Below are 20355 nucleotides of genomic sequence, written 5' to 3'. Positions count from 1 at the left end.
AAGCAGACTCCTCCCGCAGGACCTGAGAGACGTCCCCCACAAATACTGTGAGTATCCCAACTGTGGAAGTGGGAAAGGGAGACCCTCCTCTCCCGAACACAAATCTCCACTGGAGAAGCTGAAGGTCTGTTTGTGGGTGAAGTTTCTGACTTCCCCTGGAGCTGAGTCAACCTGGAGAGCTGAGGGAAATACAGGGGTGGAGGAAGTAGCAGAAAGGCCCTGGGAGTTTGCTGGGTCCCCTAGCAGGCCATCCCTGCCTGGCACCACAGAGATCCATCAGAAGGGTGGACAGAGGAGCAGAGGGTAAAACTCCACGTGGAGAAGAAAGTCTCTAGCTGAACTTTGTAGCAATTTGAATGGGGTGAGAAGCCTCCTGGCCAGAACTTGGGGGAGGGTGCAAATCTGGCGTGCAGACTCCACAGGTGTGGAAGAACCAAGCCCTTTTCTTTTGCAGCTGGGAGATGGGTAGACTGGGTCAGGTTTTCAAGCCCATCTTGCCCTCTGCCTGGAAATGGACTCAGGGCTGTCGAGGAGAGGCACAGTGGGAGTGAGACTGGCCCTTTGCTTTGCATGGGAGCTGGGTGACTCCTGTGACTGCCAGCTTCCCCCAACTTCCCTGACAATCTGCGTGACTCAGCAGAAGCAGCCATAATCCTCTTAGGTACACAGCTCCAGTGACCTGGAAATCTCACCCCTGTCCCCCACAGTACCTGCAGCAAGACCTGCCCAAGGAGAGTCTGAGCTCAGACATGCCTAGCCAGCCCCCAGTTGATGGTCCTTCCCTACCTACCCTGGTAGTGGAAAACAAAGGGCATGTAATCTTGAGAGTTCTGGGCCCTTACCCACCACTGGTTCCTTCTCATACCACCACAGCTGATGCTCTCTGGAAAGCACCACCTCCTGGCAGGGGGCCAACCAGCACAAAAATAGAGCCTGAAACCACCAAAGCTAAGAACCCTAACAGAGTTCATTGTATCCCCCTGCCACCTCCACTGGAACAGGCGCTGGTATCCATGGCTGAGAGACCCATAGATGGCTCACATCACAGGATTCTGTGCAGACAATGCCCAGTACCACTCCAGAGCTGGGTAGACTCACTGGGTGGGTAGACCCAGAAGAGAGACAATCACTGCAATTTGGTTCACAGGAAGCCATATCCATAGGAAAAGGGGGAGAGTACTACATCAAGAGAACACCCCATGGGACCAAAGAATCTGAACAACAGCCTTCAGCCCTAGACCTTCCCTCTGACAGAGCCTACCCAAATGATAAGGAACCACAATACCAACCCTGGTAATATGCCAAAACAAGGTTCTTCAATACCCCCAAAAAATCACACTAGTTCACCAGCAATGGATCCAAACAAAGAAGAAATTCCTGATTTACCTGTAAAAGAATTCAAGAGGTTAGTTATTAAGCTAAACAGGGAGGGACCAGAGAAAAGTGAAGCCCAATGCAAGGAAATCCAAAAAATTTTATAAGAAGTGAAGGGAGAAATATTCAAGGAAATAGATAGCTTAAAGAAAAAACTAGTAAAAATTCAGGAAACTTTGGACAAATGTTTAGGAATGTGAAATGCTCTGGAAAGTCTCAGCAATAGAATTGAACAAGTAGAAGAAAAAAAATTCAGAGCTCAAAGACAAGATCTTTGAATTAACCCAGTCCAACAAAGACAAAGAAAAAGGAATAAGAAAATATGAACAAAGTCTCCCAGAAGTCTGGGATTATGTTAAACAACCAAACCTAAGAATAATCGGTGTTCCTGAGGAAGAAGAGAATTCTGAAAGCTTGGAAAACGTATTTGGGGTAATAATTGAGGAATACTTCCTTGGCCTGGCTAGAGACCTAGACATCCAAATACAAGAAGCACAAACAACACCCAGGAAATTCACCACAAAAAGATCTTTGCCTAGACACATTGTCATTAGGTTATCTAAAGTTAAGTCAAAGGAAAAATCTTAAGAGCTGTGAGACAGAAGCATCAGGTAACCTATAAAAGAAAACCTAGCAGATGAACAGCAGATTTCTCAGCAGAAATCCTATAATCTAGAAGGGATTGGGACCCTATCTTCAGCCTCTTCAAACACAATTATCAGCCAAGAATTTTGTATCCAGTGAAACTAAGCATCATTTATGAAGGAAAGATATAGCCTTTTTCACACCAACAGATGCTGAGATGATTCACCATTACCAAGCCACCACTACAAGAACTGCTAAAAGGAGCTCTAAATCTTGAAGCAAATCCTGGAAACACATCAAAACATAACTTCTTTAAAGCATAAATCACACAGGACCTATTAAACAAAAATACAAGTTAAAAAGCAAAAACAAAAAACCAAAGTACACAGGCAACAAAGAGCATGATGAATGCAATGGTACCTCATATTTCAATACTAACATTGAATGTAAATGGCCTAAATGCTATATTTAAAAGATGCAGAACTGAAGAATGGATAAGAACTCGCCAACCGTCTGCTGCCTTCAGAACACTCACCTACCACATAAGGACTCACATAAACTTAAAGGGGTGGAAAAAGGCATTTCATGTAAATGGACACCAAAAGTGAGCAGGGGTAGCTATTCTTATATCAGACAAAACAAACTTTAAAGCAACAGCAGTTAAAAGAGACAAAGAGGGACATTATTTACTGGTAAAAGGCCTTGTCCAACAGGAAAATATTACAATCCTAAACAAATGTGCACTGAACACCGAAGTTCCCAAATTTATAAAACAGTAACTAATAGACCTAAGAAATGAGACAGACAGTAACACAATAGTAGTGGGGGACTTCAATACTCCACTGACAGCACTAGACAGGTCATCAAGACAGAAAGTCAACAAAGAAACAATGAATTTAAACTATACCTTGGAACAAATGGACTTAACAGATATATACAGAGCATTTCATCTAACAGCCACAGAATACACATTCTAATCAACAGTGCATAAAACTTTCTCCAAGATATACCATATGATAAACCATAAAATGAGCCTCAATAAATGTAAGAAAATTGGAATTACATCAAGCACTCTCTCAGACCACAGTAAAATAAAACTGGAAATCAACTCTAAAAGAAACCTTCAAAACCATGCAAATACATGGAAATTAAGTAACCTGCTCCTGAATGAGCACTGGGTCAAAAACAAAATCAAGATGAAAATTAAAAAATTCTTTGAACTGAATGACAATAATGACACAACCTATCAAAGCCTTTGGGATATAACAAAGGCAGTGCTAAGAGGAAAGTTCATAGCCCTAAAGGCCTACATAAAAAAGACCGAAAGAGCACAAACTGACATTCTAAGGTTACACCTCAAGGAACTAGAGAAATAAGAACAAACCAAACCCTAACACAGCAGAAGAAAAGAAATAACCAAGATCAGAGCAGAACTAAACAAAATTGAAACAAATAAACAAACAAAAATACAAAAGATAAATGAAACAAAAAGCTGGTTATCTGAAAAGATAAATAAAATTGACAGATCATTAGCAAAATTAACCAAGAAAAGGAGAGAGAAAATCCAAATAACCTCACTAAGAAACGAAATAGGAGATATTACAACTGACACCACTGAAATATAAAAGGTCATTAAAGGCTACTATGAACACCTTAACACATATAAACTATAAAATCTAGAAGAGATGGATAAATTCCTGGAAAAATGCAACCCTCCTAGCTTAAGTCAGGAAGAATGATATATCCTAAATAGACCAACAACAAGCAGCGAGATTGAAATGGTAATTAAAAACTTATCAACAAAAAAATGTCCAGGAACAGATGGATTCACAGTAGAATTCTACCAGACATTCAAGGAAGAATTGGTACCAATTCTTTTGACACTATTCCACAAGATAGAGAAAGAAGGAATCCTCCCAAATTCATTCTATGAAGCCAGCATCACCCTAATACAAAAACCAGGAAAGGACATAACCAAAAAAGAAAACTACAGACCAATATCCTTGATGAACACAGATACTAAAATCTTTAACAAAATACTAGCTAACTGAATCCAACAACATATCAAAAAGATAATCCACCATGATCAAGTGGGTTTCATACCAGGGATGTGGACATGGTTTAACATACGCAAGTCAATAAATGTGATATACCACATAAACAGAATTAAAAACAAAAATCACATGATCGTCTCAATAGATTCAGAAAAAGCATTCAACAAAATCTGACATTGCTTTATGATTAAAACTCTCAGCAAAATCAGCATGCAAGAGACATATCTTAATATAATAAAAGCCATCTATGACAAACCCACAGCCAACATAATACTGAATGAGGAAATGTTGAAAGCATTTCCTCTGAGAACTGGAACAAGACAAGGAGTCCCACTCTCACCACTCTTCTTCAACATAGTATTGGAAGTCCTAGCCAGAGCAATAAGATAAGAGAAAGAAATAAAGGGCATCCAAATAGGTAAAGAGGAAGTCAAACTGTCACTGTTTGCTGATGATATGATTGTTTACCTTGAAAACCCCAAGGACTCCTCAAGAAAGCTCCTAGAACTGATAAAAGAATTCAGCAAAGTTTCCGGACACAGGATTAATGTACACAAATCATTAGCTCTTCTATACACCAACAGTGACCAAGTGGAGAATCAAATCAAGTGTTCAACTCCTTTTACACACATTTTCAAACATGATGTACTTCAGGGAATACAGTACCTATCATAACCAAACTAGTAATACCTGAAAAGTGATACCAAAATAATTAGGGACTGAGTCAAACAAAGAACCCAGGAACACAGACTCTGTGATAACAGATTCAGTGGTGAGAACAATCTACATAAGTTAAGCATCTATGGGATTTACAGTTACAGATGAATTTTAAAACTTGATAATATAAAAACAATAACCATCCTAAGAAAAAGGATAGGAGAAAGAGGAGAGGAAGAGTGAAAATGGTAATGTTTTAGTGTGTTGCTGTCTCAGTTAATTGATACCATCTAACATTAAAGTATAATTTAAAAGTACATAATTACTTTATTCTTTTAATGGTTTTCATAATTTTTAATAACCTTAGGGAGACCTGTTAAGAAATGATATCTCTTGTAGTGAAGAAGTATTTATTTGAAGTTTAACAATTTCTTCTGTTGCAGTTTAGTTTCTTTCCTATTAAAGTAAAATTTAATAAAACAAAATTAAATAGAATTTGGGTATAATTATATGTAGTACTTTTAAATTAAGTAGCATGACACCATTTGGTATAAATACAGACAAATCAATGGAACACAATAGAGAACACAGAAATAGACTCACACAAATACAGTTAACTAATTTGTGATAAAGTTGCAAAGGAAATTTTATGGATAAAGGATAATCATTTCAACAAATGGGGTGGCATCAACTGGATATTCATATACAAAAATATGAGCTTTGATTCATACCTTGCACCATATGTAAAAATTAACTCAAAATGAACCTTAGACCTAAATATGAAACCTAGAGTTATAAAACTTCTAAAAGGAAGCAAAGGAGAAAATTGTGTGATCTTAGGTTAGGCAAGTTACTTAGATAAAATATGAAAAGCACAATCCATAAAAAAATTTATAAATCAGACTTCATAAAAATTAAGAACTTTTGCTCTTTGAAAGGCCCTGTGAAGAGAACGAAAAAATAAAACTAGAATGAAAGAAAATATTTGTAAATCCTTTATCTGATAAAAAAAACTTGTATCCAGAATATGTAAAGAACACTTGAAACTCAATAGTAAGAAAACAAACACAACCTTAAAACAAGAGAAAAATATTTGAACAGATATTCCATCAAAGAAAATACATGGGTGGCCAATCACAACAAAAGATGCTCAGTATCATCAGCCATTAAGGAAATGCAAATCAAAACCACAGCAAGGTAACACTGGACATCTGTTTAAAAGTCTAAGATTAAAAAGACTGATCATACCAAGTGTCAGGGAGGATATGGAACACTTGAGACTCTCATATGCTGCTGGTGGGGATGTAAAATGCCCATCCACTTTAGGGAACAGTTTGGTAGTTTCTTAAAAATTAAACCTATGTTTAGCTTATGACCCGGCCACCTCACTCCTAGGTATTCACCTAAGAGAAATGAAAGCTTACGTCTAAACAAAGACTTTTACGAAAGTCTTCCAAGCTAAAGTTTCTGGCTTTATTTGTAAGAGGCAAAAACTGAAATTGGCCCAAATGTCCATCCACAAGTAAATACATGGGCAAATAGTGACTCCTCCATACAATGAAACACTGCTACTCAGCAATAAAGAGGAATGAACTACTGAAACAAAAAAAACAGCATGGATGAAGCTCAGAATACAGGAAGGAAGCATAAAAGAAGCCTCACAAAGAGTACAAACTGCCTGATTATATTTGTGTTAAAGTCTGGAAAACACAAATCAATATATAATGACAGAAGGCTGAGCAGTGATGCGGGGTGGTACACAAATCTGGGAGTGGTTTAAGGAAGAAATTACAATAAGGAAACTTCTGGGAGCAATGGATATATTCATTATTTTGATTTTAATGTTCGTTTCATGGGTACATATACATGTCAACATTATCCAATTGTACATTAAGTACGCACATTTTATTGTCAACTATATTTCAATAAAGCTGTGAAAATCGATGAAGACTTTTAAATTAAACCAGCATCTATAGTATAATATTATTTATAATTTTAAAATTATTTCTCCTGTATAATTCAAAGAATAGAAATAGCCTTAAAACATGACCCATACTGGACTTCTGTCTAATTTTGGTCATTGGAATATGAGCAGATTCTAACTTGATACTGAAAAATAAAGAAATGTGACATTTCTTGATTCTTAAATTTCCTATAGCACAGACCTTTAATTTTGTATAGTTACTATTTCTTTCTGCTTTTAAAAAAATATGCAAGGGTATTTTTCTCCTCTGTGCACATTTTATATGGCTACGATGAAATGACTTTTCTCTGTTATAAACTGATTATATTCCATTAAATTTCATTGTTAAAAGTTATGTCCTCATAAAGGCTAGGATTTCTATAACTCTTTTAGAAAATAGTCTTATACCTAATTTTGTCCATAATAGTTTCTCAAAGACCATTGGAAATGAATTTTGATATTGGGTAACATGAACTAACATCAAAGGCCTAGTGCTAAATTTGGCAAGGAGAAGAATTATTTCCTGTAGAAAATAGTTTCCAGGTTTTGTGAACCACAAGTCCCCAGCTACAGTCTGGTGGTGACCAGACTTAATCACAGGTGGAAGTGGTGTGGTGGATGTCAAATTGTGCTTCATGACATGCTAGGGTTTTGCAAAATAATCTCAATAGTTTTGGTGTTGTGGGGTGGGGCAGGTGAGAACTGAATGTTGGTAGTCAAGGCTGCAGTCACCACCTTTCTTTAGTAATAGTTCCTCTGCTTTTTCTCTTTTACGTATTTGGATTCAATTGCTATTTGAAAAAAATTGTTCTAAAAAATAAAATTTAAAAGATCATGGTTCTGGGAACGTAGAGATCTGTTTTTGTGCCTGCTCTGCCATTTGCCAAATTATGTTGTAAGGATAGGAAGGGAGATGAGTTGAAGGTCAAGTACTCAGGTTATTCCATGGGCAGGCATCCCAGAAAATGAATAAGAAAAAAGAAATAGGGTAGCAGCAATTCTACTTCTTCCCTTGCCTGGTTCCTCATCCTTGATTTTTTTTCTGGGCTTTCACGGCACTTACAACAGCCAGGGTCACATACTTGGTCCAAAAGAATGGAAAATCATCTACCATCTCTTTGGTTTTTCATAGTGGTTTGCTTAATAACAAGCTGTTTTCTGCCTTGTTGTTGCTGGAAATGTTATTCTCTCTCCCTGGAATGTCCATCCACACTCAAACCTCTTCTTTACCTGGTGGCCTATTGATCCTTTAAAACTCAGCTGGTTTCACTCTGGGAATCTTTACTCATCACTTTGATTTGGATGTCCTTACTCTTTGATCACATAGTACTCTTTGCATAGTACTATCCATTTATCACATTGTATTGTGTCATTGTATTGTGTCATTGGTTAGACTATCTGTGTTCTTTTACCAGACTTTATGTTCACAGAAGGAAGGAAGGCACCATACTGTTTTGACAGTGTGGTATTGTCGTAAAGACATACATATAAACTAATGAAACAGAAAAGGGAGTCTAGAAATAGATCCATACTCCTGTAGGCATTTGATTTCTGACAAAGTCACCAAAGCAATTCAATGAAGAAAATGACAGTCTTTTCAACAAAGAAAGTCTTTGCAACAAATGAAAGCCTTTCCAACAGTCTTTTCAACAAATGCGGGTGGAACAAATGGATAAATCTGGAAAAAATAAGATATGATCCCTACCTCACACAACATCAAAAGATAAGTCAAGATGTAAATGTAAAAGTTCAAATTATAAAGCTTCAAAAATAAAACATAGGAGAAATAGTGGCAAACATGGGCAAATAGTGATTCATGTGAAAGTCTTCATGTGAAAAGAACATTTACTGGGGAGGACTATTAAAGAACAATGAAAAAATTAGATTTTATAAAATTTAACAAATTTTGTTACTTAAAATACGCCATTTATAAAATATAACTACAAGCCATGGTCTGGGGAAAATACGTTCTATACATATCTGACAAACGAGAGGCATATACACAGAACAACTATAATAATAAAAGTACAAATGACCCAATAAGAAAATCAGTAGACTTGAAAACAGGCTGCATATACATATATATATATGGCCAATAAATATATTAAAAGATGCTCCACATCATTAGCCATCAGGGAAATGAAAATTAAAACTGTAATGAAATGTCACTATATGCCCATTTGATTGGTTAAAATTAAAAAGGTTCAAGACATCAAGAATAGGTGAAGCTGTGGAGAAACTGGAACTCTCATACATTGCTGGCAGGAATGTGTAACAGTAGAGCTGCTTTGAAAAACTAGCCAATTCTTATAAAGTTAAATATATACATACTTTCTGATCTAGGCATGCTCTCTTTAGCTATTTACTCCAGATATATGAAAACACATACACAAAAACACTTGTACAATAATGTTTATAGTAACTGTATTCATAATAGCTTCAAATTGGAAACATCTTAAACATCCATCAATAGGTGAATGGATAGACAAATTGTGATATACAATACAATAAAGCACTTCTTAGTAATGGTAAGGAAAACATTGAAAACACATGCAGTTGATGAAGTAAGAGAAGCCAGTCCTGCTTCTACTGTCTGAATCCATTTATGTGAAGTTTAAGAATAGACAAATGTAACCCATTGCAAGAAATCAGAATAGCAGCTACCTAATGAGGTGGGGGTTGACTGGAAGAAGCACAAGGGAAACTTCTGGGCTTATGGAAATGTCTATATTTTGATTGGGGTGGTGATTACCCCAATAAAAACTCTGAATTGTGCATTTAATATCCATGATTTTTTACTGTATATAAATTTTACTTCGATTAAAAAAAACCCTGCAACTAACACTAATGAATAGTATGAAGCATATAACTACCGATAATATGAATGTCCTTTGGTATATATATGACCCAAGCTCTGACAGGGGTGGGTAATTAGACTCGTTTTTCATGATAACTATTACCACAGGAAATTATTAACCTTGTCTCTCTTAGTAACTGAGGATGCTCATTTGGCCAAAACATATTTTACTAATTGACAATAATGAGAGAAATAAGCAAATGTGGACTGAGAGAACGAAACTGAGATTTCAAGGTCTCTAAGTGTGGCCTGCTTTTTTCATTGCCATACCACTGCTGCATGGTGTAGAGCTGGTATGGAACAGACCTTAATATCTGAATTAAAGGAACGGACATATGGGAGAGGGAAAAATGCAGAGCAGGAGGAGGAAAGAGAGAAGGATGTCACAGGAGGAGAGAGGAGAAAGAAAGAGGGTATGAAGGGAACCCAAGGTGCATGAAGCTGTGCATATCCTAAAGGGCTGAGCCGGCTTTGTTCCTTTGCTATCCATCTATCCTGGGGATGCTGGCCCCAGGAGACCAGAGCAGCACCAACCGCACAGCTTGGAGGGAGTGCTGTAAAGCATCCCTGTGCTTCAGAAATAGCCTATGTGATTACAAAATAGCTGCAGCATTGAAACCTCATTCCAGGAAGCAATTCAGGGAAAGCAGACATTTAGATTGCCCATGATTATCACATTCAAGAGATGGCTTGTAATAAATGTCTGTTTTTCTCCAAAAATATGGGGTGAAGAGGCATAAGAAATGTAAGCTTAATAATTGAGAAAACTAGCTGTTTGACCACAAATGAAAACTTCATTACATTGCTGGCTTTCACCATAAGAGAAAAAAGACAATGTCTGAACAGTTCATTGTCCCCCACTGCCCCCACCTGAAAGAGAAGGATTGAATCAGACAAGGCATTATATCTGTATCCAAGGAGCTCATGTGACCTGGAGAGAGGACAGACAGAGGACTAACCCAGGGGAAATACAACATTGTGTGTGAATTAGTGGGGCCAGGCAACTCATGACCCACCCCCAGTGCTATCAGCAACCTTGGATAAAGTTACTTAACTTCCCGATACCTCAGTCTCTCCACTTGCACTTTGGTTATTTATGGAATGCGTTTATGCGATTTCTCCAAAGTGACTATGAGGATACTTTCTGCTAAATTCTATTTTCCCACAGGCTTCCAACATGTTTGCCAATTTTTAAAAAATCTTCAACAAACAGAAATGAAAATCCCTGGTGAATAAGGTGACCTTATGGTATTGTTTACTTTGAATATATTGTTGACCGTGAGTCTGCACCACCCATTCATCATTGAATTCCCTGGGTCATTTTAGGATCATAGAAACGACTTTCATTCTTAGAAATACCTTGACTTTAACTTTAATGGTTTAAAAAAATCTTTTTAGAGTTGGTAATTTGGTACTTTATTCTGTTGGACTTCAGTAACATTCTTCATTAATACAAATCAGTGGATTCTCCCAAAGTTGTCACCCTGAGAGCTCCTACTAATTAATATGTGTTGCAATTGGAAAGGTTGCAAGGAACACCAGAGGCTTCTGCCTTTTTCTGCTGTTCCAAACTGAGGAATTTCATTCCAGACATGACTAAAAGAAAGAGACAATAACACTTTTAAATAAAAGCTGATAGGGTTGGAGACTCAGAAGCTCTGGAGGGAGACTCAAGTCCATCATGGAACCTACATCTGGCAGTGGTCACCACCCAGGGAATTTTGACCTCTAGGCATCTGCTGGTTAGTAATGCAGGTATGCTGTTGTCACTTTTATAAAAGACCAGACAGAAGTTTTATCTTTACCCCCACAAAGGTGACCCCGAATCATATTCAGTGTGGTCATACTCATTATCTGGTAGAGATAATTACCACCTCCACCACCATTAGAAGTTCTCATTGGCAGTTACATAAATCTGACACAAGAATGGGGTAACAAGGCATTATTACATAATCATGATTTGTTTTGATAGATGAACTTTTTCAAAAAATATGATCCATATGGATAAATGTGAAAAAGTTCCTTGGTGATTTACAAAGGCCAAGGACCATGCCCATTGAGCACCTGGGTCCTTAGATGTATCTATGACCGTTCATTCCAAAAAAAAGAAGTTTTGGCTGCTTTACAAACCAAAGGATGAGTTAGATATTGCTTTGTAATTAAAAATTGTTCTTAATAAAACTGTTATGAAAGTACATTGTGACTGGTCTGTACGATCAAGGAATAAACTTTAGAAATAAATACAAACTTTATGTATTTATTTCTGTCTTTACAGTTCATTTGGGATGACTCAGATGTGAAATTTCTAATCAAAGTGAATTTTAAATGTAATCTGAATGTTTATAATTAAGGTTTGTTGCATGAAGAGGTTTGCTCAATGTGAGGCTTCCCATAAGATGACCAAATAAACACTGGAAAGAAAATGAATAAAACATGGTTTTATTGTAAACCCCTGTGGAGTTGTTTGGCAACATATCAGAGTTATGCCATTACTGTCTTTTTCATGCATGGAAAGAAAAAAAATCTTTCTAAATACTGGGACAAAAAGAAGGGAAGGAAAAGATGGACAAAGGGAAAATAACTTTATTTTCTGTTTATCTGTAGGATCACAGATGCATGAGGATCAGGAGCACTAAAGTCCATTTCATCTCAAAGGTCTTGTACTGGGTCCTAGAAAAATCCAGGACCTACTCCTAATTGTGGTCAGTTTGATTTACTAGCTGGAGTTCAAGATTTTTTTATAATGCTAAAGAGTACATTGAACATCGATTGGTTAAAAAAGTTTAGTCATGAGTTAGTTCCCAAAAGGCATAGTCAGAGCAAAGTATTAATGGGGATTAATGATGGCATTGTGGTTCAATATTAGCAAAAGGCCAGGTTTAAAAATAAGTGCATACATCTCAAGGGAAGCTGGAAAGTCCAGGATGGCAGCAGTACAAACACTGAAATTTAAAAATATGTAACTATACTGACATTTTTTTCTCCCCTCCTACCTTCCTAATTTTCTCATTAATATTACCTTTTTTCTTACTACAACTGAATCAGAATACCATGGAATCAAGTAACTGTAAATGTTGAGATCCTATAGAATAAACTTCAGTTGTGTCAACCTTAGTTTTCAAATTGCAAAGCAAGCCCCCAGAAGAGCAAATAACCCCCTACTACATTTTTCTTCAGTGCTTATGGTGACTAGCTGTATATAATTTCGACCATGGAGAAAGGGTTTCTTCAAATAATAGCGTGGTTAGTTATTACTGTGGGACCTCAGACATTCTTGTATCTTTTGATCCAATGTTTAGTCCTGGGAAAACTTTGAGCTATATTTGAGAGATTTGCTTTCCCATGCAATCCTATGCTGCTGTTTTCATTGCCATACCACTGCTGCATGGTGGAGAGCTGGTATAGAACAGGTCTCCAAAAATATCTGAATTAAAGGAATGGACATATGGGAGAGGGAAAAATGCAGAGCAGGAGAAGGAAAGAGAGAAGGATGTCACAGGAGGAGAGAGGAGAAAGAAAGAGGGTATGAAGGGAACCCAAGGTGCATGAAGCTGTGCATATCCTAAAGGGATATTATTTCCATCAGAGAATTTGCCATGCTGAGCTAAAATTTTCTATTTACTAGTCTGTGTTCTCTGTTAGACTGTAAGCTCTGTAAAGGCAGAAACTTAATTTTGTTCACAACTGTACTCCAGTGCTTAGACTGGTAGATTCGCACTAAACTCTTGTTGAACAAATGAGAAATATTGAGTGTTTTACCACTATCACTACCACCACCACCATCACCACCAGCACCACTATCACCACCATCATCACCATCATAATCACCACCACCATCACTACCACCACCATCACTCCTACCACCACCACCACCATCACCTTCACCATCTCCACCACCACTGCCATCATCACCATCACTATCACCACCATAATCACCCTACCATCACCACCATTATCATCACCATCACCACCATCACCACTACCATCATCACTACCTCTATCACCACCAAACACCACCACCATTATCATATCATATTTGCTACCTGATCTTCTTTGTAAACTCATTCTCCAGGGTCCCAGTGCCTATGGCTATTTAGAATCCTCTGATTCATACCATTCTTCACTTATTCCCCAATTTCAAAATTCACCTCATCTGGGCTCCAATCCCTTGGGGCTCTGTTCTTTTCTAGGCGATAGCGACTCAGTTTGATATAATAATTGTGTTATTGGTAATAATGTGTTGATAGTGGCCCTCTAAGGTGATATGATCTGAGAGGAAGGACAATATCTGGTTTCAGCAAGGCCACTTATTTGTTGTGTGACTTCGAGTGAGTGACATCACTTCCAAGGACTTCTGCTTCCTCACCCAGAAGACTCTTGGAGAGTCCTCCCCATTGCACATGCTGGTTCTGTGTGTGTTTCAACACAGATCCTCCACTGGTAATGCCTTAACCCACTGGAGTAAATATAGATGGAGGTGGTATATGTATGTGTTTCACAGTGAATAATAAGCCATTATCTGCGATAGCAGCAGCCTTTGCAGAAGCAGCTGCATCTCCTTGGGGGAAATTATCTGCCCATAGTTGCTGCCAGATCCTATCAGTCAGGAGGCAGGAACGGGCATGGACAGGTAACCACCCCAGGTGGTTGCACAGCCTTCCCTTTTCCCCAGAACCATGCTGCCCGTGTCACAATATGTCATGGCTCACCTTCTTTGACAGTCTGACTTGGGGCTCCAAGTCCATGTCTGGCTTATTCACAGAAACTTGGGGCTAGCAATAGAATGCTTTATTAATGCCATGTGAGTGAAGTAAGTGTTCAGATGGCACAAAGTTAAGCATTCTTCTTTGCTTTCTCTGGCAATTTTCCTGGTGGGAACTGTCACATCAGAAATGTATTGGAGGGAAAGCAGCCATCAAGCAATGCAATTTAAAGGAAGAAGTATAACTCTGGGCAAGTTTCTTCATTTTTTCTAATTGCTTCTCTTTTTTTTTCTTTTCTCTCTTAAATCAATCTGCAGTATAGCTTGGTAAAATGCACCACTCAGTATTTAAAGGAGCCTAAGCAAACGTTAGCTTATGTAAGGTTATAACATCTCAGGTCTAATCTCTAGACGATGAAAACACAGGATTTTGGGCTTGCTTTCTCCTGGGAAACTCCAACAGCCCCAGGCTGTCCAGATTGTCATAACTTTTCCTGCTTTCACATGAAAGTGAAGTAACAGTAACTCAGAATAAGAACAAGGGAAGTTACTGAATTTATAAAGGAAAAAATAGAAGAAGGGAGAGCACTATTTTGAAGAATGAAAGAATATTCTTGCTGTCAATGTGGTTTGAGCGCAGAGACAAAATTTCACTTTAAAGACAAAGATGCGAGGCCAGCAGAGGTTAGTTATTGACCCTGAGTCACATAGTAAGTTAATAGCACAACCAGAATCAAGGTCCGGTCTCTCGACATGAGCTGAGTTGCTTCCCATATGATGCTGCCTTCACTTTCTTTTCGTAAAGGACGAAAACCAGCAGGTTTTGAGTGATTAAGGAAGACAGATTCACTATGCAGGTGAGAAGAGTGTTACTTACATTCCATAGGCAGGGAAACTGAGTCACAGAGGGGTTTAGTGCTGTGGTCCTCACTAAGGGTGATTTTTACCCCCAGTGGACATTTGGTAATATGTGGAATCATTTTGAGTTGTCACAGCTGGTAAGGGAACAGTTATGACAACTTGCATCCCCTGGGTAGAAGTAGGGATGCTGTTAAACATTCTACACAGGACAGCCCTCTACAACAAACAATTACCCAAGGTCACATACAATAAGTATAAATATACTGGACACTAAATATTTTTATCTGGGGATTGTGCACTTAAAATCTGTTTGAGATAGAGTTTCACTCCTGAGTGCAATGGCGTGCTCTCTGCTCACCACAACCTCGGCCTCCTGGGTTCGAGCAATTCTCCTGCCTCAGCCTCCTGAGTAACTGGAATTACAGGCATGCACCATCATGCCCGGCTAGTTTTTCTTGTTTTCAGTAGAGACAGGGTTTCTCCATGTTGATCAGGCTGATCTTGAACTCCTGATCTCAGGTGATCTGCCCGACTCGGCCTCCCAAAGTGCTGGGATTATAGGCGTGAGCCACTGTGCCTGGCCCAAATTCAGATTCTTATCATCACTGAAAGTTTGCACAATTTGGGTTATCGGTGGTTTTTTTTTTTTTTTTTTTTTTTTTTTTTTCCAACCTGTACCCACCTGTTTCCTGAAAACTCCTTGCCAACCTTCAGTGCTAGACTGGTCCTTGACTACAGTAAGCAAATTGGGCCCCAGTCATTTGCTCTGCATCTTGTCCCCACCCAGCTCCACTCTCTCCAGATACCCAGCAAGGACTGGTCTGCTCATCCTCACTGTTTCCCGGCAGCAGGGGCCCTGAGGAAAGTTCTGCCTTCTTTCATTCTCACCTGGGGGTGAAATGAGGTCTGTGTGCTATTCTTTCTGGAGAGTCTACATGCCACCTATACCTCTGCTCTGGCATTTGCAACCTGCGAAAGGGATTTCTAGCCTCTATGACCAGGCTGGGAGGTGTTTCAGAGGAATTCAGAACAACTCTGCGTCAGCCTCTGTTTTACCTGAGGCCTGGGCCCAGCCCCTGAGAAAACACACACAGCTCCGTCGCCCTGAGACAGGGTTCTGGCTAGGAGTCCACAACTTCCAAACATTTTCTTTTGGGCTCTCTAAGCGCATCTTTTCATACTAATAAAGTCAAATCATTAATTGAGAAATTTAAAGATTTTTTTGTCTTTGTTCTTTGTTTAACTACATTCAGAAGTTTCATGATAGATTTCCAGGATTTGTGAACAGGGGAGTTTCTGCCTGAAGGACCAAAGAACACTTGATTTTTCTTCTATGTCATTTTTAAAAAAATTGATTTCTGGAGGCTCAGTATTTTAGCTTTTAAAATTATTAAAACTGAACAGATTTTAGAAAGCTTCACAGAGGTATTCTAAGGTTTAAAGGAGCTAATAGAGGTGAAAGTTTTTTGGAAAACCATTGAACCTTTTGTATATGTAAACAAGGATGTGATAGAAATGGAAATACTGCTCAAAATCTCTCAGGTCAGGACCTCTATCCCTTAACACCCAAATTCTCCCCCTCCAAAAATAAAAGCAAACCATTTTCCAAATGGATTTTCTCTGTCTAGTTTTAAACTTTTTAATTGGGATATACATTTTCAAACTTAGAACTTCACAGGCTTTATATGATTAATAAAATCTCAAGGCAATTTGCATTAGGAATATGTGTGCTTATTCAATAATTAACAGCTTCCGCTTGGCCAGCTGCCACCACAGACCCATTAGGTTAACTGCTTCCTGTCTGCTCCCCTTTTGCACTGGCTTGTGTTAGGCAGTGATTTCTGACTTCTGGGTGCGTAAAAGTACACACAATGTGTGAGTAGGCTTATGCTGATGAGCGTGCCATTTCAGAATGCTTCAGAAGGAATTAATTTAAATTTAACCACTGCTAGCTGTTGCTTCCTCTCTCACTGCAAAATTGTTATGGTAACTTCAAAGAAGAAAAAGAGAAATCTTGTGGGCAAAACAGTAAAAATAGTGATCACATGCAGGTCTGATACGTGTTTGTTATAAATGGTCAGGACACTTTTGTAAACATTTCCCAAATTCAACATTCCCCCAAATCTTTGGAATTCATTGTCTTCTCACTATGGAATGTAAATGCACAGAAAACAAAACTGGCTTTACATGTTGGTTTCTATTTTCACCTTTTATGCTCCGCTGTTTCTTAAATTTACATGTAGCTTAGTTATTAATAAAATAAAAGCAACCATTCTTAAAAGCTAACCAGAAATTATATTTCAAATCATTCTCAGTCTAATATTTTTATATTAACAATACTGATTTCATTTAGCTCAAAAGAATATACAAACCAAACTCAAACATAACATTCTTTCTAAGAAAGAATTTCTTAGAAAACTTAAGGAAATTGATAATATATTTCTTTTTCTCAGTCTTTGATTGTTTGAAATACCAAGCAGCTTAACATTTCATCAGAAATAATCTACTCTTCAGCCAGATTGGATACACTTCTCTATACCAAAGTCTGGCTCTCCATGCTGGGTACATTGATATAATCCAGGACTGCACGGGTCCTGGACATCCCATTTAATCCACGTCCCACACCTGGCCCCACCCTTCCCACTCATGGGAATTCTGTCTCCTTTCTCAGAAAGTTGTTCCACTGCAGAATCTCTGCATTCTCAAAGTTGTTTTAGGATATCTTGCAGAGAGCAGTATGGAAGGCAGAAAATGTCTAGATTTGAAGTCAGCAGACCGGAGTTCTAGCTGCGGCTTTGTCACTGACAGCTGTCCTTACCCTGTGTCCTAACTTGTCAAAGGGCATGAGTAATGCCTGCCCTACTTACCTCACAGGATCCTGCAAAGAATCAATACCCACTTCATAAGTGAGAAAGCCCTACAGTGACACATCCTTGTGACAGGAGTCAGGATGAGACGCAGCCATTCATTTCTTCACACCTACTATCAGTGTGAAAATGGAGAACAGCTGTGCCTTGCACATCTTCTGTGCACCTTGATGTTTGGTTGATCAACTGTTTGATTATAGTCATTGACATTTTTGTCATGATCACTCCTCAGTCCCTAGGCAAGGGGTTCTTAAGAATAAGTGGTCTATAGTATCATGATATCTATCATTGTTTGTCCGAAGCCAAAGAAACATACAGTATTGAGATGATAATTCTGTTTTATAGCACATGATGAACTCAGAAAATTCCAGGAGCTATACTGGGTGTCAGAAGCTAGAATCTTACAAATGAAAGTTTATGAAGTGCAAGTCATCATTTCAGCAGCTCTTAATGAACTGGCATCTATACTGAGGCGAATGATGGGTGTAATAGATTTTAGGTGTCAGTAGTTGCTGCTTACCATTGCAGACCCCACACGGCTGACTTTGATGGGATTCCCTCTTCCAGAGAGGTCCATTTGCGCTCTGTCCATCACATACAGGCAAGTGTCCAGGATGCCATCTTCAAACTATTTGGAGAAGAAAAAAAGAGAAACTACTTAGTGTTCACTCTGCAAGCAAAATATTCCCCGATGAAAAATAACATGAAACCGCAACCTAATGTTCAGAAATGTGTGTTTCCTGTATAGTGATCTCCCATAATCTTTAGTATGAAATATTAAAGGAGAAGGAAAGAGACACCTTCTTTTTTTCATTAAAGTGAATAAGAATATAAAAGCAAGCCAGAAACATAAACAGAACTACTAGAGAGTTGATAGACTCAGGGATCATGAGCTGACTTGAAGTTCTTCAGAAAATGATTCAAGTTAATTTAGAAGGTCTTTTCAACATATTGGCTCCTGTACCCAAGAAGAAGGAATGAATGATTTACCAAAGTCAGGCCACAGTCTTAGGACCTTGAAAGTAATGTAAGCCCTCCTGCATTTCGAAAATAAAGAACTCTCAGGTGTATCACAGGAAGGTGCTTCACACTACTTAGTTTGCACCCAGAGAGTAGGAGACTTCATATAGTGACTGTCCCTCTAAGGTTTCCCCTCTTCTGAGACAAGGTGGACCCCAGGATCAAGAAGAGGGCAGAAGGCTGCAGAAAGTAGATTACATTATCAAGGGAGGAGTCTGGTACCAGTTCAATTTCCTTAGAAAGAACTGCTAGCCACAGGCAATACCAGAATTTTCTTAAAAAGGACTAAAGATCAAGTAGCAAGACAGGAAGATTTTACCTATACTGCACCTCACTGTCGTAAGAGATTTTCTTGAATACAGAAACCTCTGTGCTATTCGCCCAAGTGCTTGTGACAGAAACCACAATCATAAAGGTTAATTACCACGCAATTCTTTATTCAGTCCAGTTAGAATACCCACTCTGGGTTTATCCCAAACTGACAGGATGGATGCAGTAATGGGTAATTGCACTAGTTCTTCAGGTATGCAAATAGCTCAGTATTTTGGTTCTTATTAAGCAGCTTCTCTCAGCTATATTTGCTGGGCATGATAGCAACTAATTTGAGAGTTAAAGAAATAGTCATAGAACTGATTGATTCCCTGCATCACTGTAAACACGTGGCTGATTATCCTGGCCAAAGGGCACAAACCAATAGCCTCTTTGAGTGACAGAAGATACAGTCAAGTGACTGTGCTCCAGGGTGGCTACCCAAAGGCGTGCCTGCAAGGAGTGCCCTGACTGGGCTTGGGACACCTTTCCAGACCTCCTTGCTGCCCACCTTGATGACTTTTCCCCTTGTTAGCTATCTATAGATTGTCACATTTGGGCCATAAATAGAATTACCAGGCTAAAGGCTAGAAATTGGGAACCCAAGAAAAGGGCATCAGGCAGTAGGCAGTATCATTGAGGGTTGCATATCACTGAGGAGGGGATGGCTTGAAACCAGGGAGTCAGGCAGGAATCCAAAAACAGGGGGTGCCAATGTTGTTCATAGCTTGGCAGGAAATCAGAAATGCAGGCGGGCAAGCCTGAGCACTGGGCATGTAATTCTCCAGAGTCAGGGTGAAGAAGCTGGTCACAAAGCCAGGTAGGCAGGATGACACAGGTACTGGAGCAGTGGGTGAGAAACACAGGGAGATCCCATATGGAAGTCAAAGCAAGGCATCCGGAGCCAAGAAAGTACCCTGTGACCACCAGATTCTGTGAAACCTCCCCGCTGGATGCCCAGCGCAATGATGCACAATTCCAGCCATCCCAGCCAAAACTCCTGAGAAATGACATTCACCTCCTCTCGTGTCACTAATTAAAAATCATTTTGAAATCACAGGACAGGCATTCATTTATGGAAACTGGTAAAATATCATTCATTTGCT

General features: G+C 38.8%; 1 protein-coding gene across 3 annotated transcripts in view; it reads right to left on the bottom strand.

Moving 5' to 3' along the window:
- The window catches only part of LOC105487365 (coagulation factor XIII A chain), a 154622-nt gene that overhangs the window by 70341 nt on the left and 63926 nt on the right, over nt 1-20355 (bottom strand). For all 3 annotated transcript variants that reach the window (XM_011750816.3, XM_011750819.3, XM_011750818.3), the window contains one exon: nt 18441-18548. In XM_011750816.3, the coding sequence (XP_011749118.1) occupies nt 18441-18548 (108 nt within the window). The remainder of the gene's footprint in view (nt 1-18440; nt 18549-20355) is intronic.

This window comes from Macaca nemestrina, chromosome 5 (genome assembly GCF_043159975.1).
Source record: "Macaca nemestrina isolate mMacNem1 chromosome 5, mMacNem.hap1, whole genome shotgun sequence".
NCBI lineage: Eukaryota > Metazoa > Chordata > Mammalia > Primates > Cercopithecidae > Macaca > Macaca nemestrina.
This window is presented reverse-complemented; position numbering and strand designations above follow the sequence as displayed.